Source organism: Pogona vitticeps, chromosome 6, assembly GCF_051106095.1.
Source record: "Pogona vitticeps strain Pit_001003342236 chromosome 6, PviZW2.1, whole genome shotgun sequence".
NCBI lineage: Eukaryota > Metazoa > Chordata > Lepidosauria > Squamata > Agamidae > Pogona > Pogona vitticeps.
The window spans coordinates 24,507,366-24,531,198 of NC_135788.1; the positions used below are offsets into that span (position 1 = coordinate 24,507,366).

At 39.9% G+C, this 23,833-nt stretch overlaps 1 protein-coding gene across 4 annotated transcripts; it reads right to left on the reverse strand.

Moving 5' to 3' along the window:
- Positions 1-2,302: 2,302 nt before the first annotated feature.
- KRIT1 (KRIT1 ankyrin repeat containing) lies at positions 2,303-23,439 on the reverse strand. 4 transcript variants are annotated; one of them, XM_020785164.3, is made up of 17 exons: positions 23,301-23,439; positions 21,685-21,809; positions 20,671-20,830; positions 20,106-20,198; positions 19,148-19,277; positions 17,978-18,221; positions 17,763-17,878; positions 17,232-17,375; positions 12,711-12,867; positions 11,498-11,605; positions 10,830-10,986; positions 9,491-9,642; positions 8,004-8,170; positions 7,693-7,780; positions 6,163-6,369; positions 5,653-5,769; positions 2,303-3,528 (listed from the first exon to the last, which is right to left on the reverse strand). In XM_020785164.3, exons 2-17 carry the CDS (start codon positions 21,784-21,786, stop codon positions 3,463-3,465), a joined length of 2,208 nt encoding a protein of 735 aa, XP_020640823.2. In that variant the 5' UTR covers positions 21,787-21,809; positions 23,301-23,439; the 3' UTR covers positions 2,303-3,462. The 4 variants fall into 4 exon arrangements, with proteins under 4 accessions (XP_020640823.2, XP_078234820.1, XP_020640825.2 ...); XM_078378694.1 differs by having other exon boundaries at positions 18,638-19,277; positions 23,301-23,347; XM_020785166.3 differs by lacking the exon at positions 23,301-23,439 and adding an exon at positions 22,911-23,042.
- Between the last annotated feature and the right edge of the window lie 394 nt (positions 23,440-23,833).

Sequence of the window (23,833 nt, forward strand, 5' to 3'; positions counted from 1 at the left end):
GATTGACTAAATAAAGGAAATGCTCCCTTCCAGTTTGCAAGATTGGAGCGGGACTGTTAATATGACCTTTGGAGGTCCTTAATGAATTGGATCACTGTAAGTTGGAAATGATGGCTCATAATAACAATTACTGTGTTGTAAGAATTAGTCCCTGGTGATTCAGTTCTACTAGTTTGATAATAGTGCTAGGCATGTTTTGGGTCTGGTATGATCATGAAATTAGGTAAGGATTTTTGTTGGTTTTGGTTTGGGTTGGTTGCTCACCTCCAGTTCCTGTGACACTGTGCCAAAAGTTAGGCTTTGAATGAATAAGCATTTGAAACATGGCAAAGGCACATGTTTAGGCTTCAGATTAGAGCGGCTCCTGCGACTGAGATAGGTCACAGGCACACTAGAGCAGAGGTCCCCAACTCCTGGTCAGCGGCCTGGTGCTGGTCTGTGGCCTGAGCCGGACCGGGCCACGGAGAGACCTCCCCTCACCCCTGCACGCACTCCCCCCACAGCCTGTTTGTGCTTGCATGCGAGCGTGCCCCTGCACAAGCGCTGCACCGCCCTTTGCACATGTGCGCAAGCAAGTGCCTGCATGAACGCTGCCCTTCACGCATGTGCACAAGTGCAGGGGGGTGCCCTGCCTTCCCCAGCTGGTCCACGGGGCTGAAAAGGTTGGGGACCGCTGCACTAGAGCAATGGGTAAGGGCAGCAATGATTTAACATTTACCTTCCCACAGCATCCAGTATCAAGACAAATACACTGGGTATGTTTATACAAAAGATGAACTCCACAATTGTTATCCAACTTATAGCCTGCAAAATAAGTGACAGTTTCTGCCTTCTCATGTTGTTCAAAGTAGCTACTCATTAAAGGTTGTCAGTATCTTGACCTCCCCTATATCTCCCCTGCTCTGCACAGGTGATTGTGTGATCAGGGTTAAAGTCCTTTACTCCTTTCAATACATTTGTCTGTAAAGGAGGCTACGGTAGCCCAAAATTCTAACAAAACAGGTTTCTTATCTAACAAGTTATCAGTCTCAAACATGTTTACATTATTTGGTTCTGCTTTTAACAAGCCATACTTCTTAACTTCCATCAAGCCAGGTAACTTCTTGCAACAAAAGAGGAGATGAACTCTTATCTGTAGGTGTCCATTTCTGCCCAGTGCTCGAGGTCTCTGGCATATTGTCTGTCAGGGCTATGGTTGTGGATGGTATACCTAGCCCATCTGCGGCTCCCAGACTTTCTTCCCTGTTCTGTCTCAGCGGGTGTCTGAAAGGACTGAGCCCACAGGACCTATCAGTTGGCGCCATACATTTCCTGTGTTCTTTGATTTGTTCTTCCCTTCTTACCTAAGTTTTATATTCTTTCTTCCTTTCCTCTGTCTCGCCCCAATAGGGTAAGTAACACCCGCATGAATAAAAGAGAGGAAGAATTAGAAGAATTAATATACTTTTATACAAATGCAATTTCGTAAGGATTTCTTAACTTAGAATGGGGTGGGCATGGGCGTTAGCTACTTTCGGATTTTATTTTTATGTTGGGGAGGGAGAGGGTAGAGGAACAACCCAACTCCCAGCTGTTGTTATTCCAGCAACTGAAATAGGAATATTGTGCCTGTATCTATACTTATATCCTGGTGGGCAGGAGGGAGACTCTGCAGTGGCCTGGGGTGGGATATACTTTGTGGTCCATACTATACCACTCCTAAATTAATAGCAACAAAGGTAAAGAAATGACTATACCTAATAATTCAGCGATGGCTTTGTCAACTGTTTTGTGCCGTCAAGTAGAAACCAATTTATAGCAACCCTAATAGGGCTTTCGAGATAAGTGAGATGTTTAAGGAGTGGCTTTACCAGTAGGGAACGTGGTGGCGCTGCAGGCTAAACCGCAGAAGCCTGTGCTGCAGGGTCAGAAGACCAAGCAGTCATAAGATCGAATCCACACGACGGAGTGAGCGCCCGTTGCTTGTCCCAGCCCACGCCAACCTAGCGGTTCGAAAGCATGCAAACGCAAGTAGATAAATAGGGACCACCTCGGTGGGAAGGTAACAGCGTTCCGTGTCTAAGTCGCACTGGCCATGTGACCACGGAAGATTGTCTTCGGACAAAACGCTGGCTCTATGGCTTGGAAACGGGGATGAGCACCGCCCCCTAGAGTCGAACACGACTGGACAAAAATTGTCAAGGGGAACCTTTACCTTTACTTTTACCAGTTCCATATCCCCAAGTGAGTTTCCATGGCTGAGCAGAGATTCAAGCTGAGGACTCCTGAGACCTAGTTCATTATACCACACTGGGTACACTCCTTTGTCAACTGACCACTATTTAATTTTTAAAGCGAGTTTTCACAAGCCTTTATACAAAGAACATTTTATAAAATATTGCATTTCATATAAACATAACAATAAATTAGAAAACAGTAATTTCATATGTATAAAAAGGCAATATGCAGATACAGTACACGTCAGCTCAGATCCTGTTCAAAGTAACTCCTGATGACTTATTCTATGAAGTATTCAGAATATATAACAAGTTGCACACTTTTCTCTCTAAATTTAAACAAAAGGGTCAAAAAGAAAGGAAGAGGGCTAGGAGACCTGTTGATATTCCCTTTCCAGCTAGAGCTGTTTGTGTTCTGAATGCTGCCCGTGATCTTTAGGTATTATTTTGTAGTAGGGGTAAGGAGACTGTAGTGGGATACTTCAGAAAATCCCTGGTTTGTTCCTGCTACTGAATTCCAGTTGCAGAATTTAATATGTAACTACCTAGTTGAACCAGATTCTATTTGTTGCCTGGCAACTCATTAGGTTTAAAATATTTTTGATTTATTTTTTTTCTGTTGATTTTGCCTGATATGCTTGAACAGATTAACAAGGTGGCTACCTCTTCTAAAACTACTGCTTTACAGGTTTAATTATATTTGTTTATATAGAACTACTATATATTCTCAAACGCTGTAACAGAAGAATGTTATGGCCTACCACTGGGGCAGTCTATAACCTGTAATCATATGTCCCCAAATGCTTGGTGCAATACTACTATTTGCACCATAATCTGCCTGTACCTACAATACTATTCTTTTGTTCAGAAGCCTAGGAGTAAAACCTTTGTAATCTGTACAAAACAAAAATAAATATATTGCAGAATCTTATGGATATTATATGGATTCAAGCTCCACTGTACTCGAGAAGTATTATTACCTACAGTGCAATTTTGGCTTTATTTGTGTAATAATTCTGCAGTTAAGTATATATACACTCTTTCTACATGAAATATTATTCTGATGGCTTTGCAAATAAAACTTTTAAAAAATATGAATTATTTAAGACTACTTTTACAAAGACTACTTTTACAAAACCTTTGGGTGATATATTTTATCCTATACATCTCATATATACACAAAGCTTTTATTCAATTTTGTTTTGCTTAACATAATGAAATGCATAATTATTCTCCATTTATTTCATTAACTTCTTTCATTAGGCATCAGCTGACTACTTAATTTCATCATCAGTTTAATGACGAGCCCAGCCTGCAAACAAAAACAAAACAAAAGCAAAGTGAGTCTTTTCCACATAGGAATGACAGAGATGGGTTATAGCCAATGCTATGTGAGCAGAAATCTGCTTCTGCAAGGGGGCTTTCTCACTTCCCTGAGGAAGTTCCCAATTCTCAGTTCTCATTGTGGGAATTTTGAGATGGGTGGCAGGTAGCAATTTCCTGCTTGAGACAACAACTTCTGCCCAATTACCAGCTATTCTTTCCTTCCACCCACCTCGAACAACATCCTAGGTGAAAACAGCAAGAATGTTTTAAACTGATGAGGCAACAGATTGGTGTTCCAGTAGCAAAACCCAGGGCCCAAAAATGGCTGTATCGGTAGTAAAATATAAAATGCCTGATTGCTGCTTTCCTAAGTTTCTCTGTTATGAGATTTGTACTTCCTTCAAACAAATTCTGGCTATCTGCAGAAGATTGTTTTTTTTTACCCCAGAACATCATCATCATCAAGTAACTAAAGAGGGGAGCGGAACTAAAATATGTGGGAGATGAATTTAGACTTGTAATGCTCCACTAATGGGTATGCTTTAGCTGGTATTTCCAGCATTATAAGGGATCAGGCTAGAAGACCCTGTGATCCCTTCCAATTTTATAATTATGTTAATGAAAAGTATGGTTTATAAACAAATTGTGAACTACTGCCCTGCTGAACTCTTATACAGAAAAACTAAGAGCACAGAAACCTGCAATTTATTTGTTGACAGAGTGTTTTAGGTCATAGAACAATGTCACTATCTAGCTGTTGCATATCAGACTGAATGACTTTGGTTTGCATCAGGCTAGCAATCTGCTGTTGGAATGCAGACTGAAAGGAATGGGATAGCTTGCAATAGTTGGAACTGCCACTAATTCTTCACTCTTAAATTGCTGCTCTGCTACAGCTTTATCTAGAAAAGCTGATCCTCAGAGAATCATGGGGTCCCATCACGATTTGGGAGGAAGTGGGCGTAGTTTGGAAAAACATGCACAATATAATAAAGTTTTTATTTCTAAAATGGTACCTGTTGCTTTTGAGACAGGAGAGAAAGGGAACTGAGTGGCTATATTGGGCCACCTTTCAATGCAGCTGACAAACCTGACAAATATTCTTCAGCTTAAGGAAGAACTAATAGATGCTCAGTTTCCATCAGTCTCTGAATTACAGAGAGAATGATGTTTATTTATTTATTTATTTATTTATTTATTTATTTATTTATTTATTTATTTTATGTTGCAGTTCCAGGCAAAGAATGAGCTGCAAATTGAATTGTGTAGCCTTCACTGGAGGACAAGTGTGTTCTTCCTCTGATACTTCATCTTTGTACAGAACAAATGAGTCTTTTCTGAATAAGACAGGTTTTGCCTCCTGTTTGTTCATGCTAGGCAAATTTCTTAACATGAGTTGAACAATATGCAGCTGGGCAGTGGGGGTGGGGGTAGGGCTGAAAATTCATCCCTAAGCAACATTTTGGAATTTATCTCCTATCTTGAGAAATTTGCCTGGCGTGAACAGCCATGACATGAAACTTTGGTCTGTGACCTGGTGCCAGTCCGTGGATGTCCCAGGACCAGGCTGCGGAGAGATCTCCACCCCCGCACAGTGGGCGTGTCGTGCTCATGCGCAGTGCAACACCCCCCACGCAAGCGTGACACACCCACCTGCAAGAGTGGGGTTGCCCCCGCCCCCCTGCATCCTGCCCCCCCCAACCAATCCGCAATTCCAAAAAGGTTGGGGACCGCTACTCTAATACATATTTTTTTTCTGAACTATACACAAGATCTTGGTGTAGAGCCTGACAATGATGAACTATCATTGAAAGGTAGGTGTTTGCTTGATTTTTTGTTAGTGGTCCAATAAAAGTATCACCTACTCCTGCATTTATATTGTGTGTTTTATTTTTGGCCTTTTTAAGGTTTTTGTACCACTTAAAAGCATATCTAAAAAGGAAGAAATGTTCACAGCCCCAAACACCTCTGAGCCCTCAAACACAGCTTCTCATCAGCCACTCTGATGTGTGAGTTTGACACAAAATCCAGATGGAGACGAGTCACTATTAAAATCAAATAGGTACAGTAGTAAGAATTGGGTTTATTTTCCTTTAGCAATTAGCCTTACCTGTTTGGTATGGACAATAAAGTTCATTTTGTTTTCCAGACTATGTATTTGAAAACAGGTATCTCCTTCTCCCAACTGCCACATAAAACAACCATATTTTAAACTGATGAGCAAAGCCTGCAACATAAAAGACGCTAGCTGAAAATGCAAGCAGTATCTCAAATTGCCATGAACTGAAGCAATCATAACTTAAATTTTTGCCAGTTGGAATGATTATGAAGAGGCAGGCCCACAAACAGCCTAAAATTCTTTACTCCAAGCTACAACTAGCTCTTCCTATGGATCCTTTCACAGCCTGCTCACCCAATGCTCAGGCAACACATCCATTCCACAGGGTAAGATACACTCACTGAAACAGACTCACCTTCATAGGTATCCACATATATATCCCCACATGTCACACACATACAGCTTGTCCATGTACACACAAACACAACTATCAAAATATTCCCTCCCCCCCCAAAATTAATCTGTACAGCGATTACTTAAAAGAGCAGTAAGCAAACATACCTTTGTTTCCATATTGAGTAGATGCAGCCCTTTGACATTTATGCCTACATACACTCTGATGACTTTATGATTACTTGAGCTTGCCTTTGTGAATACCTGCCCCGTGAAAAAAGCAGCTCCATAGGTAGGAAGCTCCCAGCAGTTTTGCAAAAACATGCGTTGCAGGTGATGCATTTCTTTACTCACACCCTCACTAGTACTGAGACTCTGGAAATACAAAATGAAAGAACTGGGTTTAATTTTTATATGAATAGAGTTTATTTGGCGAGAATAAAATGACCGACATGTATTACTTAAGAATGATGCATTTTATATAAAATATATAGGAACAGATACAAAATCATAAAGAACTCAGAACAAATATAAAATGAGCCATGGCACTGATTCTAATAGAATTAATAGACCTGTGAGGTTAAATTCTGGGCAGCATGAACTACAGGCTGGCCTCAAGGAAAATTAAATACTGTATACTGTTTTCTCTGAATTTGTTTCTAGTACAAAAAGCCATACTGAATCAGAGCAAAGGCCTAAGTAACAAAATACTTATCCTATTTCCCACAGTGGCTAGTCAGATGCCTATCCAAAGCCTGCAAAGGAGAGTAGCAAGACAATAGATCTCTCCCATTGCTGTTTCCTAGCATGTTCTATTCAAAGGAATTGTGTGGTAGGATATATTATTATGACATATAATCAGTGGTAGCCTTGTTGTCCAATAGTTTTTTTCATCTCCTTTAGACACATCTATAGAGGTGGCAGTAATTTCCACTGATTAACTATGTGCTGTGTAAAAATGTTTTTTCCTTTTCTCTGTTCTGAATCTCTTGTCATCCAGTTTTATTGCGTAATCTATGCATGCTTCAAGAATCATAAATAGGAAAAAACACTTTTCATTATCCACCTTTTTCTTTTTTATATAATTTAAAATTTTTATTTTAACAACCAAAATAAACAAAAGCAACAAAAATCACACTACAATACATAACATGCAAAAATTTCCACCTTTTCCAATTTCTGTTATATTTTCTTTTACTCACTCCTTTTCTAAACTAAACTGAAAAACTCCAAGCTTTGAAGATTCCAGACTCTTGGTTATTTTGGTTGGCTTTTTCTGCACCTTTCCCAGCTCTACAACTTTCTCTTTTTTTAGGTGTAATGTCCAAATCTACACAATATTCAAAGTGCAATTATACCACAGATTTGTCCAATAATGTGACATTGGCAATGCTGTTTCTGTATTTCCTTCCTGATGATTCTCAATATGTGATTTGTCTTTATCATATACAGAATGATACACATTTTAACTTCAAAAGGACTTAGATCCAGTACTACTGTCAAGTATATGCTATTTCAAAAGCAAGACAAAAGATGCTTTCAAACTCTTTAAAGGCAAAATAAATACACTAAGGCCAGTAGTTTCATAATCAGAATACTTTTTCTGTATTAACATTGTTGAACAAATACTTCCAAAATATAAAGATCAATTGAAAGAGCTCGGTTTTCTGAAGTTATGTTATTGTTAAAGCATCTTACTTTATATTCATGAAGTATTCGGTTTGTCCAGTGGGGTGCCTTGCTTTTCAATTTGGTGATTGGCACAATAGATTTCAAGTTTTCTTCACTGTGGACAAAAAGCAAGCACACTTAATTCATTTTACAAACTTAACAGACATGAAACACAAAATGTGTTTACCCTGATCAAGACATCTCATACTCAGTAAATTTGCTGATAACAGTCAGTGAAGGGCACTTCTCATAAACACAAAACACTCCAAAGGCAATATATGTGCTTGTACAGATACGTTCATTTCATAAGGGAAGTGTGTAATTTAAAATGCACTCACTTTAGAAAGCCCTGCTTGTGTTTTTTACTTTCGTAATTTCCATAAACTATTTGCAGCAGCAGACTTGCAAGTGTTATCAACTTGGCATCAGGTGATGTATAAAAGCCTTTCAGCAAATTGTATCTGGCCTCATCAAATAGGATAAGAATAGCCAAGGGATCCTCAATCTGTAACATGGTAAACATGAATAGGTTTATATTTATTTTTGAGAAATTATAATAGCATTAATTTTATAGACAGGTGACAGAGATGAGATGCTGATTTTTTCCTTTAAAATTGGTAACATTTATTTTATTGTGCTCAGTAACTAACCAAGGCACCAATAAGTTGACTCATCCCTACAGGTCAGAAACCAACCTTCCTTCCTGGATGTACTTCTCTCCCTCCCTCTTTCTTCCCATAAGGGGCCCAAGGTGACTCACAATTAATTAAAACTATACAATAATCACAGATAAAACAAACACCATGACTATACTAAAAACAATTAAACATTTGTAAATATTAAAATGAAAATTTAAACTCATATTTAAAAGGACTGAAGATAAAGAATATAAAAAACCTAAACATCAGTCCAAAATTACCTCACTAATACTAACTTCTGGAATTTTTTTCCAAGGTAAACCTAATAAATAACTATAATACCAGACATATTTTTGCTCAGCAAACACTGAATTATCATTAGTTCCTTAACTGGGGAGCACAGGTAAAACCCGCGCAGACAAGCCATCTTGATTCTTCATACACCAAATGTTGATGCTGGATCATGACAGAAAGTACCACTGAGCTCAGTAACACCGATTTCTGAGATGACGGGAAGGATCGCTATGCTAAAGACAAACACTGCATCTAATTTTGTAAATTATAAAGCCTTCGAGAATACTGTACATTTATTTTATAAACCTTGTTTATTTTTCTGAGTGAAACTATCATGACCCTCCTTTTAATAATCATCTCGACTAACTCAAACTTGACAGTGCTCTGTTAAAATAAGGGAAGGTAACCTTTTTGAGCCACTTTTGCTTGGCAATTTCCAAAGGTGACATAATGGCTCTTTCTAATGAATCTTAACTTTGTCAGAATCAGGAGTTCTTACATTTAAAGGTTATTGTAATTATTCTCAATTTTTTTCAGAAATCATCTGGGGAATGAATTTGTAAAGCAGTATCTGGAAGCTTATTTCACTTTTGAACAAATTTAATTTGAACAAACATTCTAATGAAATGATTACAGTGATCTCCAACCAAGTTTCCAAGCTGGGCATGCACACAGGTGCGCGCAACTCCACCTCCCTCCACACAGCTCGTGAGGAAACCCCGCCAGCAGGTGGGGGAGGCAGAGTTGCGTGTGCACACACAAGCAGGGTGAAGTTGTGCATGCGAGAGACAGAGCCCCGCCCAATGGGGCTGAAAATTAGAGGGTACGTTGCCTCCAACTATAGATTTTAGTTCTGAACTCCTGTTTCATACAGCGGAATGCATAGTACCAACCTTTTTTTCAACCTCCAGAGGAAGTCTTACATCTCTCCTCAGAAAAAGCTGCGGAGTTTCCCTTTGAGGATCCAGATTTGTTAATTCAGCGAGTATTTCAGGCCAGTCATGAACATGCTGCAAGGGCTTGTGATATGGCTTTAGTTGGAGACCTATATAAATAATCATAATTGTGTGTCATCACATAGATTCTAATTTGTGGCAACCTTTCTCAGGGTTTTCTGTAGACAAAGGACTCAGAAGTGGTTTACCATGCTCTTCCTCTGGGATCACATAGCTTGCCTATGGGCAGACAGACCAGCTCCCAATAACTATGTGGGCAATTCACTTCCCAACTGCAGCCAGGTCCTCCAACTCAGTGAGGTATCCAGCCAGTGGGAGACTAGTAAGATACAGCATTCACATACATGACATGTTCAATCTTGTCTTAAAGCTGTTGGAGAGCTATATAGCAGCTTTATTTTAAATAAATACAAATACTGTAAGACATTATGCATGTCTGATAAATATGAATGCTGCTATCATACAAAATTGGGTTTTTAAAGAAGCAAAACTAAATGTTATCAATACAGATGTAACAGTAGTATTGTAAATCTTGTATAGTATTGTCAACATCCATTTCTCTCATGAGGAAAAAGGTCATGTAGGACCAGGGTCTCCAACCTCCAGTCGGCGATGGCCTTGGCAGGACTGGGACATGGAGACAGATCTCTTGCCTCCCCGCACACATACCCCTCACACGCCCCCCACCTAGCCCACCCACGCATGGGTGCCCAAGACCATCCACACACACACACCCGCCCACCTGCATGTGCATGCCCTGCCCACCCACATGAGTGTGCCCCCCCGCACATGGACCACGCCCCCCAAACTGATCCGCGGTTTAGAAAAGTTTGGAGACCACTGATCTAGGACATAGATCCTGTCAAAAACTGGTTATGTAAAGTATTAAGTAAGCTTTTTAGCTTGAAAGAAAAGAAAATGAACAGTGAAATCCCATATTTATTTACATAAATGTATTATTTAAATAATATCAGCTTGATTATTTATAATCATTATAATACTGTACTATGTGGCTTTCCCTTCATTTTACTGGGGAGATCAGTATAGCGATGCCAAAATGACTTCACCAGTCTGCATGACTTTGTGTATGTCCCTCTGTAAAATGTAAAGTTCTCTTAAGTGCCATGACTCCTCCTGTCTTTGAAACATTTATCTTTCCTACTTCCAAACTTCCTGCATGCTTTGTTACAAAGGGAAAGCAGTTCCAAACTTACCCCATGTCCGCAGCCTGAATCCACTCTTGAGATATCAAGCATTTTTGTTTTTTCTTACTTACCAAGGTTTTCAGAACAAATCCAAATGGTGAAATACTGCTGTGTTTCTTGAGAAAGACGCATTCCTTCCATTATCTGTTGTACAGTTGTGTTGTTTCCATGCTTCAGCTCCACAGATCGATACGACCCATCCATTCGATAAATTTTCACCTTTTCATACTACAGAAAAATATTGAAAGGAGGGACCACCTTTATCTAGTGATAGTAGCAAATCAACACGTGTGGCTGCCAGTACTTTGCCCCCCTACTTCCAGATGAAGAAGGGATAAGTAATGAGCGTCCCTCAAATTCAGCACAAGATTATCCTCCACTCCACACTCCAGTTACAAGCTAAAGATGGTAACTGGAAGCCACCTGTGGCATACTATTTCTAGCACAGTTTGATTAGAATCAAAGCACAACTTAAAAATGACACTATTTCCACTTTTTCTTTAGATAAGAAATCAGTCTTTTTAAAAATTAGTCAATTAAAACAACTCTGAAAAGAAACCTAACATTGTAAAAAACAGTTATGAATCATATATTAGAGTATAGTGGAAACGGTAAATGTATGGTCTTGCCTCAATACGACAGAATCAAACCTTTACATTCCAGTCACCGCATGAGATTAATGCTTTTTTGTGTGTTTTTAAAACTGCAAAAAACTAGTGCTTAAATGATTGATGCATACTGGTTTGTTTAGGGCCTCTTTCAGCAAGCTGGCTGTCTTTTCCCATTCATTTTGCTTGTTGTCCTCACAGACATTCAAGGGAGTTCTTCCTTGTTGATCAGTTATATGCTATAAACAAAAGTACAACAAAATTTTAAATGCAGCTTGTGTTTTTAAATACAGCAAATAAACCTGCCATATACTGAGTCAGACCTTTGGTCAGACTAGCTTAGTATTGCTAGCACTGGCTCACAGCTGCTTTGAGTTTCCAGACAGAAGTCCTTCCAGCTCACACAAGAACTGCAACTGAGCTACAGGCCTTCTAGTGAAGGTTGCAGCATCAGTCTTTTACTTCTTGGATGGCATTCTTTACTGATCTAGCGGAAGGGCTCCAGTTTTGGATTTTGCTTTCCAGTTCCACCACAAAAAGAATGAATCTTATTAAACAATGAATTAAAGTTTAAGATCATTTTGGATGCAATCCTTTGTAGATGATAAGTGTTCCCAATCAGAGTGAATTCTCTGCAGTCCGATTATTCAAAGTACCATTTAGAGCAGTGGCCGCAAGCTTTTCCTACTGGTTGGGGGGGGTCTGTGTGTAGGGGGCACCCCCCATCCTCACAGGAGGGTGGGGCACTCACTTGCGGGGGGGGCATGTGTGCATGGGTGTGCCCGCAGGGGTGGAGCGTGCTCACGTGCATGTGTGGGGCATGCTCACAGGTAGGTGGGACACTCATGCATGCACAGGGGTGGGGCACTCACGGGGCAGGGGCGCTCATGCACATGTGGGGGGGAGTGCATGAGGGGGTGGTAGATCTGTCTCCACAACCAGGTCCTGCCAGGGCCACAATCCTCTATCGGGCTGCGGACAGGGGGTTGGGGACCCCTGATTTAGAGTGACAGCCACCTTGTCAAACATGCTAGCCTAAAACAGCAATAGTAGATCAAAGCCACTGCAGTAAAATTTTCTTATGTTTTGAAGCCGCTCAGAGTGGTATAAATATACCAGATGGGCGGGATATAAATCAAATAAATAAATAAATAAATAAATAAATAAACAAACAAACAAACAAACAAACAAACAAACAAACAAAATACATGTTTTACAATGTTGTTGCTACTGAGAGTGACACCGTGCCGCTACTTTTTAATAATGTAGAACTGAAAATATCAAGTACGTTTCAAGGCAGAATGTAACTGCATATGCACGATTGCAATTACAAAGATATCTTACTCTGTCAATTTCTGGATGGTTTAGGAGGATCTGGACAATATCAGCATGACCTCCCCCAGCAGCAAAATGAAGAGGAGAGCTAAGCTGTCCATTCAGTAAATTTGGATTGCATTTCCCTTTCTCTAACAGCATTCGGGTAGCTTCAACTTTTCCATACCTATGGAAAGAGCAAACACACAAAGATTTCATATGAAATATAAAACTGTTCCAGAGATCCATAAAATAAATGAAATTTTGTTGCAATTCGTTTAGTTCACATCACACACTACCAGCTTTCTGGAATAAACTCGTGCTCCACAATAAACAATTAACATATTTTTCCATTTATAACATGCCCCCGCTTATATGACGTACCCCCCCAGCTTTGAGGATTCAGCCTCTGGGCTCAGAATGGCCAGACATTTTGAGTCCCTGTTGCATTTGAGCCTACAGGCTCCACCTCCAAGGAGGTGTGTTCCAATTGGTTTGTACAGCATCAGCTGATGTCAATTTCATAAGGCTCATGATTGGAGGAAGCAAAGTCCTGCCTATAGGAAGCTAAGCCTGATGACTGAAGGAAGCCTGTTTACAGAGGCAAGGTATGTGCCATTTTGTTCTCTCCTCAGCTATCTCAGCTTACTTCTGTGTAAAAGACACCCCTCAATTTTTTGGGTAATGATTTTAGGAAAAGGTAGCATCTTATACATGGAAAGTAGCATATGGCAGTATTTGAAACTTAGTTGACACGTATATTAAATGAAATAAAATATTTCTTTGTGTTCTAATAGGTAAAGGTAAAGGTTCCCCTTGACAATTTTTGTCCAGTCGTGTCCGACTCTAGGGAGCGGCGCTCATCCCGCTCTTCAAGCCATAGAGCCAGCATTTTGTCCGAAGACAATCTTTCCGTGGTCACATGGCCAGTGTGATTTAGACACGGAACAGTTTACCTTCCCACTGAGATGGTACCTATTTATCTACTCGCATTTGCATGCTTTCGAACCGCTAGGTTGGCGGGAGCTGGGACAGGCGACGGGAGCTCATTCCGTCGCGTGGATTCGATCTTACGACTGCTTGGTCTTCTGACCCTGCAGCACAGGCTTCTGCGGTTTAGCCCACAGCGCCACCACGTCCCTTGTGTTCTAATAGTTGAAGATTATTTAAAAACTTCCCAATGCTTTTACAGAGATTTTAAAAATATCACCTTCCAAGGATATATTTCCAGCAGGAATGAGACTCTAATCAAGAATGCTTATCTATATAGTTATTACACATTTTCTATATTTCCAAAAAATCTGGGTTAAATCTGTTTGGTCACAACTCTTTTTCGCAATTAATGTGTAATATTACAGAGATGGGAAATATCACTATACTGTTGAATACCATGTGTATGTGTGAAGGGAAAATTTGTCTTGCATGGACTTCTGGAAGATTTACTATTATTGTTTGCATCCAGGATTTTGAAATTTATCTCTCTCTTTTCCTACAGTGAGCTCAATGAACAACAATATCTCTCTCCTATTCTGTCCAAATGTATATGTACAACAACCCTGGCTGGACCGAGGTCAGCCAATAAATTCCATGGATAAATAAGATTGTGAACCTGGATCTTACAAAGTCTCAGCTGAGCATTCTAACCATTAACTGTCACCCAGGCTTCTAATCTACAAAGACAGGCCAACAACCAAAATGAAAGGAAAAAGAAAAAAACGGTGTGACCCTTATATACAATATGAAGACAAGGGTGGGTAATGTCTTTATTAGACCAGTAAAATATAGTAAACATACAGCAAACATCATTACATTCTCTTCAGATTCGGCATTATTAATCCATACCGGTGTGTGTGTGGGTGTGTGTGGGTGTGTGTGTGTGCGCGTGCGTGTGTGTAAATATCAACCCTTTGTCTCCAGAGTTGTTGTTTAGTCGTTGTGTCTGACTCTTCGTGACCCCATGGACCAGAGCACGCGAGGCCCTCCTGTTTTTAAACTGCCTCTGGGAGTTGCGTCAAATTCATTCTGGTAGCTTCAATGACACTGTCCAACCATCTTGTCCTCTATCATCCCCTTCTCCTCTTGCCCTCACACTTTCCCAACATCAGGATCTTTTCTAGGGAGTCTTCTCTTATCATGAGATGGCCAAAGTATTGAAGCCTCAGCTTCAGGATCTGTCCTTCCAGTGTTGATTTCCTTCAGAACGGATAGGTTTGATCTCCTTGCAGTCCAGGGGACTCTCAAGAGCCTCCTCCAGCACCACACTTCAAAAGCATCAATTCTTCGGTTGTCAGCCTTCTTTATGTTCCAGCTCTCACTGGAATACATCACTACAGGAAAAATCATAGCTTTGACTATGCAGACCTTTGTTGGCAAGGTGATGTCTCTGCTTTTTAAGATGTTGATTAGGTTTGTCATCGCATTCCTTCTAAGAAGCAGTCGTCTTTTAATTCTGTGGCTGCTGTCATCATCTGCATTGATCATGGAGCCCAGGAAAGTAAAATCTGTCACTACCTCCATATCTTCCCCTTCTATTTGCCAGGAGGTGATGGGGCCAGTGGCCATGATCCTAGTTTTTTTGATCTTGAGCTTCAGACCATTTTTTCACACTCCTCTTTCACCCTCATTACGGGGTTCTTTAATTCCTCCTCACTTTCTGCCATCAGAGTGGTATCATTTGCATATATGAGGTTGTTGGTATTTCTTCCGGCAATCTTGATTCCAGCTTGGGATTCCTCCAGTCCTGCCTTTCGCATGATGTATTCTGCATATAAGTTAAATAAGCAGGGAGACAATATACAGTGGTGCCTCGCATAGCGAGGTTAATCCGCGAAACATCGCTAAACGGAATTAAAAAAGCCATAGAAACGCATTGAACTTTGTTCAATGTGTTCCTATGGCTTGAAAACTCACAGTTCAGCGATGTTTCTTCATAGCGCCGCCATTTTCGCGCCCTCGTTAAGCGAGGGCAGGGCGCGAAAATGCGGCGCGGACCTTCCGCGGCCATTTTGGAACCGCCGATCAGCTGTTCTCCCCGGCTTCGTTTTGCGAAGATCGCTAAGCGAATCGCTTAGCGATCATCGCAAAGCGAAAAAACCCTATAGGGGCCATCGCTGAGCGAATGCTCCAGCAATGGCCCAGAGTGCCTCGTTAAGCGATTTCATCGTTAAGCGAGGCACCACTGTACAGCCTTGTCATATTCCTTTCCCAATTTTGAACCAATCAGTTGTTCCATATCCAGTTCTAACTGTTGCTTCCTGTCCCATATATAGATTTCTCAGGAGATAGATAAGGTGATCAGGCACTCCCACTTCTTTAAGGACTTGCCATAGTTTGCTGTGATCCACACAGTCAAAGGCTTTTGCATAGTCAATGAAGCAGAACTAGATGTTTTTCTGGAACTCTCTGGCTTTCTCTATAATCCAGCGCATGTTAGCAATTTGGTCTCTAGTTCCTCTGCCCCTTCAAAATCCAGCTTGTACTTCTGGGAGTTCTTGGTCCACATACTGCTGAATCCTACCTTGGAGGATTTTGAGCAAAGCCTTGCTAGAGTGTGAAATGAATGCAATTGTACAGGAGTTGGAGCATTCTTTGGCACTGCCCTTCTTTGGGATTGGGATGTAGACTGATCTTTTCCAATCCTTTGGCCATTGCTGAGTTTTCCAAATTTGCTGGCATATTGAATGTAGCACCTTAACAGCATCATCTTTTAGGATTTTAAATAGTTCAACTGGAATGCCATCACCTCCACTGGCCTTGTTGTTAGCCATGCTTTCTAAGGCCCACTTGACTTCACTCTCCAAGTTGTCTAGCTCAAGGTCAGCAACCACACTATCTGGGTTGTCCAGGACATCCAGTTCTTTCTGGCATAATTCCTCTGTGTATTCTTGCCACTTCTTGATGTCTTCTGCTTCTGTGAGGTCCCTACCATTTTTGTCCTTTATCATGTCCATCTTTGCACAAAATGTTCCTTTAATATCTCAATTTTCTTCAACAGATCTCTGGTTTTTCCCTTTCTATTATTTTCCTCTATTTCTTTACACTGTTCATTTAAGAAGGCCCTCTTGTCTCCAATACCTCCTGATAATTCCAATGTCTGTAATGATCCTCAGATATTGCCTTCTTGTTCAGGACTGCAACACCTCTCAACTCGTGCTTTAATAAAAAATAAATTTTTTCTCTTTATTTTGTGGAGAATGCCACCCCTCCTCCTCCTCCTTTTTCATGTGGTGGTTGTAGCCATGCCACAGGGTGAAATGAGTGGACAATGGTGCCACCTGCCCTGAATGCCAAAATGGTTAATTGTAGTTCTGTTCTCCCATGTCTGTTCTAGACTTCAAGTTGATTTGTCCTAAATAACTCAAGAGGTGCAAAGAGAATTGAGAAAATATACCCAATTGTATAGCCGCACCCTTTCATCTGCATGCAAACAACTTCAGTTCATTCATGGCTGCACCAGAGTAAGACTGAAATTTGGAAACAGAATTTTCTACATAGAGGTAATTATGGGCAGTTCCTTCTTTTGAAGTTAATTGGCAAATGTACCATGCTCACCAGCATGCGTAATGAATAGGTGCCCAATGGTCACTGTCTTGTTGGTTAACTGAGAAATTTTCATCCAAAAGTTGATTCAATAGTTCACAGTCTCCTTCACAAGCACTACGGTGAAGAGGAAAGTCATCAACCCACTGTCGTTCCCTAAATGGAAAATGCAGGAAGATTTAGCATTTCAATCATGTTATATAAGATCCACATGATAGCAAATGAGTCAGCTTTACTTCCATTAATGCACTTGAACATACTGCTTTAAAGTAACATTGCACTTCATAGGCTTATTGAACTAATAGTGAATGTCACTTAAAAAGCCAATACATTTTGCAAGAAGTTAAAATGATGTTTATTGCTTTGAGTGTAGCCATAACCTTTTCCAAGGTATCTAAAAGCTTTAGCCACTCCTAGGACAGTTAAATAATTAAATAAACAAACAGTGAGAAATACTCATTTTGAAAATATAAAAACAAATAAATGTTTCTGGGCCTCAGACAACCCTGGAACAAATACAGAGGAATTAAAATAACATGGTACTTGTCTTCCATGACACTGCTCATGCTGCGCTGCCACTTTTCACGTTTTGGAATCTGTATTTTTGAATAATCTGGCGCTCCAAGCCCAAAATAGGGATTTATAACTACTTTGTCCACCTAGAAACAACCATAAAATAAAAATACATTTCAGTGTGCAGACTAATTAATAGTGAAATCTCACAGCACTGGTGTCCATTTACCAAACGCTCTTCTTACCCTATTGGTATACTGAAGATCAGAACCAAATAAAGGATTATAGATGCACATGTCTGCCTTTTCAAGTGCCAACATTTTACTCTTGATTTCTAATGCAGTGTATCCCATGTGCAGTGAGCTCTCTGTCTGTCCAGGTTCAACAGCGTATGCAGGGTTTGTGACATTTGTTTTAATCCGCTCTAAAGGAGATGGCCTGAATAAAGCTGGTATCGAATGAGACTGCAAATGTCTTTCTTCTAACCATCTGCAGAACAGAATGGACAAGACTCATCAGCATTTTTTATTTTCCTGGATATTAGCAAATCATTAGCACAATATGCAAAGTGACAGTACACCTGAAAATACATACACTGCTACAAACGATAAGGAAGTGAGTAAAATACATTTTGTGCTAATCCACTGACGTTAATAAGGCTACAATCGTATGATGAACAACTTATTAAATCTCAATCATTCTAAACTGATCACCGTTTGCTTCTATCTGAACAACAGATTTAACTCCCCCCGCCCCAAAATGAAGTTATGTTAGATACTAATAACAGGCCCTACTACTAAGGTGCAGAACACGAGGATCTCAAGAAGCTGGTGGACTATAATTGTTATTAGCTGTATTCAGCACAGTCAGTCATGCAAAATAAATGAAAAAACAATATACAGTACCAATATCTGAAGGACCACGTTTCCCCCCTCTGGTCTAGATGGCCAAATTGTGTGCAAGGAGGATTGCACAATGCGAGTCTAGAACTTTCCCATTATTTTCAACAAAGAGTAAAGAACAGGTAAGTATAATAGAAAGGAGCTATGGAGTGTGCAGAAGCAATCCTTATATCAGAAAAGAATGAAAACACACATTCTGATTTGTAACGCCTCTGTGCATAACTCTGGTAACATAAAAACCTAAGAGTAGTTTAGCATACAATAGGCTGAAGATTCAACTTTCAGACTTTTAATGCACACAGTCTGCAATATCTTTACCACTTTGAGGTTCAGAATGTTAAGAGCTGCAAACTATGAAATGAATTAAACTATCTTGGCAGACAGAGAGAAGGAGATTAACGCTTCTACACATTCTCTTTGAAAAATGACGACAACTTTAAATGTATTAGATCAATTAGTGGTAGTCTAGTTTATCTTTCTAAATGGATGTAGCTTTATTGAACCATTTCTTACTTATCCAGGTAAATTAGCATTCTAGCTGTAACTGTAGCAAACTGAGAGCTAGATTCACTGCAGACCCTCATGATGTCTTGTAAACAGTAGAAAACTGGGCACCCAGGACTGTATGTGTATTTTGTATTATCTACAAAGAAAAAGAGAATTGTTTTAATAGTCCGAAAGAATGATTGCTTCATTGGAAAAGTGCAATATTGTGTACAATGATGAGAGACAGCTGAAGAAAAGCTAATTGCAGCTAATTATGTTGATTTAAAAAAAACTATTCCACATGTGAGGAGTGAGCAGAACTTATGTTTTGACTGATTGGGCAGAATACTTGAGACCCAGAGTGTAATCCAAAAGGAAATGGGAAATTCATCTACAACAGTAGTATAAATTCATTCTCTTAAAATAAAATAAGCTTTATATGTTACAAAGACCAAGTTTCTTACTGTTTTTTAAAAGAATGAACCATTATAATTTGATACGCTGTTTCCCCGAAAATAAGACCTAACCTGAAAATAAGCCCTAGCTTGATTTTTCAGGATGCTCTTAATATAAGCCCAACCCCCAAAATAAGCCCCAGTGAAGTGAAACCTCACCCTCCACCATTGTGCAGCAACCAGAAGATGACGTGACTGTATTTGAACAAATGTAGATTGTTGTACATGAAAAAAATCTCCTGAAAATAAGACTAATGCATTTTTGGAGCAAAAATTAATATAAGACCCTGTCTTATTTTCAGGGAAACATGGTATTAGAACAAATATTTTATAAACAAATTCTAATTATAGTGTATTTTTCCTTTTCTTTGAATAAGTCAATAGAAACTACTTACTGAAGCAACGAAGTAAACCCTTAAAGAACTGGATGATGTGGAATTAGGATTACAGGATTCATGTACATTTTAAGGAAAATTGCATTAGTTCCCTCCATAAATGGGCAACATTAATATTTACATATTAAATTTTACCCTTGACAACTGTTGGCACAACGAAAAGAGATGCATCTTTTCCTGTCTTCTCACCATCAAGAGGAAACGTCTTCATTACCAGTACTCTTTTTCCTGCATATCATCATAATAAAGAAACATCTGACAATTAATACCTGAAATTACTTTCTTGCTCAGTCTATTAAAAAGCAGACAAAAACTGATAGTTCTATTAGTCAAAGGACTCTTCTAGGAATGGAGAGAGCAGGATTCAAATTCCTTTTTACCTCTGAAGCTCAGCAGATGGGAGTAAGCCAGTCACCATCTCTGAGCCTGACCTAGCTAACCAATGATTTTAATAATCAAACAGCCTCAATCCAGCTTTTTAAAGACACAGTCTTTACCGGTGTACCATACATCAACATCTCTGTCATTCTGCTGCATATTTCTTCTCCTTGGAGATTAATAGTGGCAAGCAGTGGAACTCTGCAGTGTTGTTTTAGCTATGCTGCATGCTAGTGGCTATAATACAAAATCTATCTTTAAAAAAAAAGAACCATATTTTTAGTTTATGGCCGTGCAGGCAAAAAAAAAAAAAGTTCATTACCTTTAATACCTTGGTTTCCTGGTGAAATTGGTTTCGTGATTTCTACTATATAATCCAAGATGCTCTGAGTTACATCACTGCTTCCCTGAAGCTTAGTTTCCAGTAACATTTTCCTTCTCTTTTTCTTATGCCCTTCGATGGGAACTTCAAGCAATAAAATCTTGCAATAAACAAATTAAAGATAAATTAAAAACAAATTAAAGATAAATTGAAAGAACAATGGTTCATGCTCAGCACATGCTGGGCCTGCAGTCAAAAGCTACAATGAGGTATCCCAAGGCACACACACTTCATTTTGTAGCAACATTACATTACATTCAGAAAGACTATTAGCAAAACTATTTTGCTTCACAATGAAGGTTTTTGTTCAAACGGTACATCCATTTATGCACAGAATAACACAAATAGCAAGAAATATTGAGAAGTGCTCAAATGAGACAGTAAAGTACACTATAGCAAAGCATTAAAATCTCTTTACAAACAACACAGCAGAAAATCAGCTGCTATAAACTTTCTTGAAATTGTATCATTTCATTATTCTTTGGAATTTCTTTACATTTCATTAACAGAATTTTCTTTTTGTTTTGTATATTTGAGCTTTGATGCCAATTTATTCATTTGCCTCAGGTTTTGTATTTTAAAAAGCTTTGATATAGCTCCCTCTATCAATTATCAGAATTAACATGGACTTATTTAGGAATGAATAGTATATAATGGCCAGAATCCTCCTAGCAGTTTATGCTTTAGTAAGGGAAAATGCATATATCATGACGGTAAATTGCTCTAACGAATGACATATTGGTTGTATTTCTAAGCGTGCAACCAGTTGTGCACATGCCCAGAAGTTCTTCTTGCAAAACTACACAACAGTCCTTTCCAGAGTACTGTATGTCTTAAATTTCCAACTGTACTTGAATATACTCTAAGTATATCTAGAGTGAGATATAATTGAAATCAGAAAATCTGCATTCATCTCATGCTATTTTAAATCTTTTTTTAAAAAATCCATTTTACCTCATATGATTTAGCACGATATTCACGAGAATTCAGACTTGTAGTATTCTTTGGACGAATAACAGCCACATAAGCATCTGTTACAAGCTCTGGGTTTCCCATGTTTTATTATTACTTCTGTGTAACTGAAAAACAAAATCAACATAAAACACAGATTAAATTAAAAGAACTAATGTTGGGTGGGAAAAATTATTGTTTCATTCTCTGAAAGAAATTACAGATACTGTACTAATATTTCATTTCATTTACATTAGTCACCTTTCTCTCCAATAAAAGCAATGTGATTTGTATTCCAGGCACTTTAATAATAACAACAATAATAACAATTCACACAGTATTAAATGCAATTGCAGATCTCAGAAATAACACCATCAGAGCTACAAAAACCAGAAATATTAGGAACAGCATACATACTGTGCTGATATTTAACAGTTGGTAAAAACTTATCTGTTATGTGATACCAATCAATGTTTTTATAATTTTTATTTAATGTGACTGATGATTTATAATAATAATAATAATACCCTTAGTTTTCAAACTGAAAAATGCATGTCTTCATGAAATCACAATATGAGCTACAGCGCTAGACATCATTTAGTTTGATAGAATTGTTTCCAACTTAATATGTATAGCAATGCATTGAAAGTTAAATATTTTCAAAATATATGCAAAATTTCATAGACCTACAATAGCCCATCTGCTAATTGCATCAAACCACAAAGTGATATCTGTCCCTTTCTTCACTATTACTGTATATATGTGACAGGCACTTTTCTTCCCCATTAGTACAAATTTTATGAAAATGCCAAAATGTTATTTTATTTATGCTACTGCATTTTTCAACAACATTACAGGTGAAAATTAATAAAACTGGTAATTAACAGCAAAATCGATGCTGCATTCAAACTGTATACTCCAGTGAAAGTCAATTTATATTACCGCACCTTGCACTAACAATTTTTTTTTTGCATAAACCTCTGCGAACTGTACCCCCTTTCTTGAGGTTCCGTTTACAAAACAACAGCCCTGCTAGTCTGTTGCAAAAGCAACAGAACGTCAAGCGGCAGAAATACCTAAAAGGAACGAGGCTCTTGCAGTAAAACTTTTCTCCCACTGTAACACCTCAGGATGCAGGTGCAGGTGAACAGTGGAATAAATATTATTTATGTGCCATTAACTCGCTTCCAATTTAGGGCAACCTATGAACGATATGTCCTGTTATTAACCGGCCAGGTCGTGGCAACTCGAGGCCGTGGGTTCCTTTATTGAGTCAATCTATCTCGCGTTCGATCTTCCTCTTTTCCTTCTGCCTTCCACTCTCCTCGGCCCTATTGCTTTCCCACATGCCAGGAAGGCAGCCGGTCTCAAGAGGTGTTTCTTTTCCTTTCCTCCCGAGGAGACTGAATCCTAAGGGACAGCCTCTCAGCCGCAATCCGAAGCGACACCCTTCACTACCAAGCACAGCGTTGAATTCAAGGGGACTTGCTCTCCACCCCCACCCCCACCGAAAACCACACACAGAGTTTCAAAACCCGAACCCGAGGAGAAGAATGAAAGGCGGGAAACCGGCTGGGAACCCCGATCAACATCCTGAAGGCTCAACAGCCTTTCCTTACCGCGGAGCCTTCCCCGCTTCTCCCCTCAGGCAGACACGCATCGTCCAGCCCCACCCCGGGGCTTTCGCTTCCCTCTCCGCCCCGCCTCGCCTCACGCCGCTCTCCCGCCCCCTGACCGGCAGCAGATCCGCTTCCCGTGCGGCTGGCTCCGGCGGCGGATAAGTTTCCGGGTCGGAGGCCTGAGCGCTCGTTGCCGCTGTCGCGTTGGTTGGCCGCGGGCGGAGCGGCGGGTGTCTCGTGGCGCTGGGATGGCCTCACGCCGAGGCCTCGGTTTGAGGCGGGCACCGTGAGGAAGAGGAGCTGGGAGGGGAGGGGAGAGAGAGGCGGTTAAAGGGAAGCTTCCCTCAGGAGAGCCGCTGACGAGGCCCGCGGGCTTTGAGGAGGAGTCTGCACAGAAGCCGCGGGAAGAGCTCCGCCGAACAAAGGGGGCCCCAGGCAGCGAGCGAGCGGGGGACTCGCCGGAGTGTCTGCCCGCCCCAGTATCCCGGCCCGGCTTATTTTGTGCGGGCGGGTTTCCTGTATTTCTCTGAGGG

Bases quoted from the DNA above. Each gene is read 5' to 3' on its own strand.
- KRIT1 (XM_020785164.3), bottom strand. From the start codon at position 21,786: ATGGGAAACCCAGAGCTTGTAACAGATGCTTATGTGGCTGTTATTCGT. The intron at 17,879-17,977 runs GTAAGAAGAGCG...GGTTGTTTCTAG, and splicing joins ATCTTCAGTATACCAATAGG to GTGGACAAAGTAGTTATAAA. The intron at 9,643-10,829 runs GTAAGTAAGAAA...TTATTTATATAG, and splicing joins GATTTGTTCTGAAAACCTTG to GTCTCCAACTAAAGCCATAT.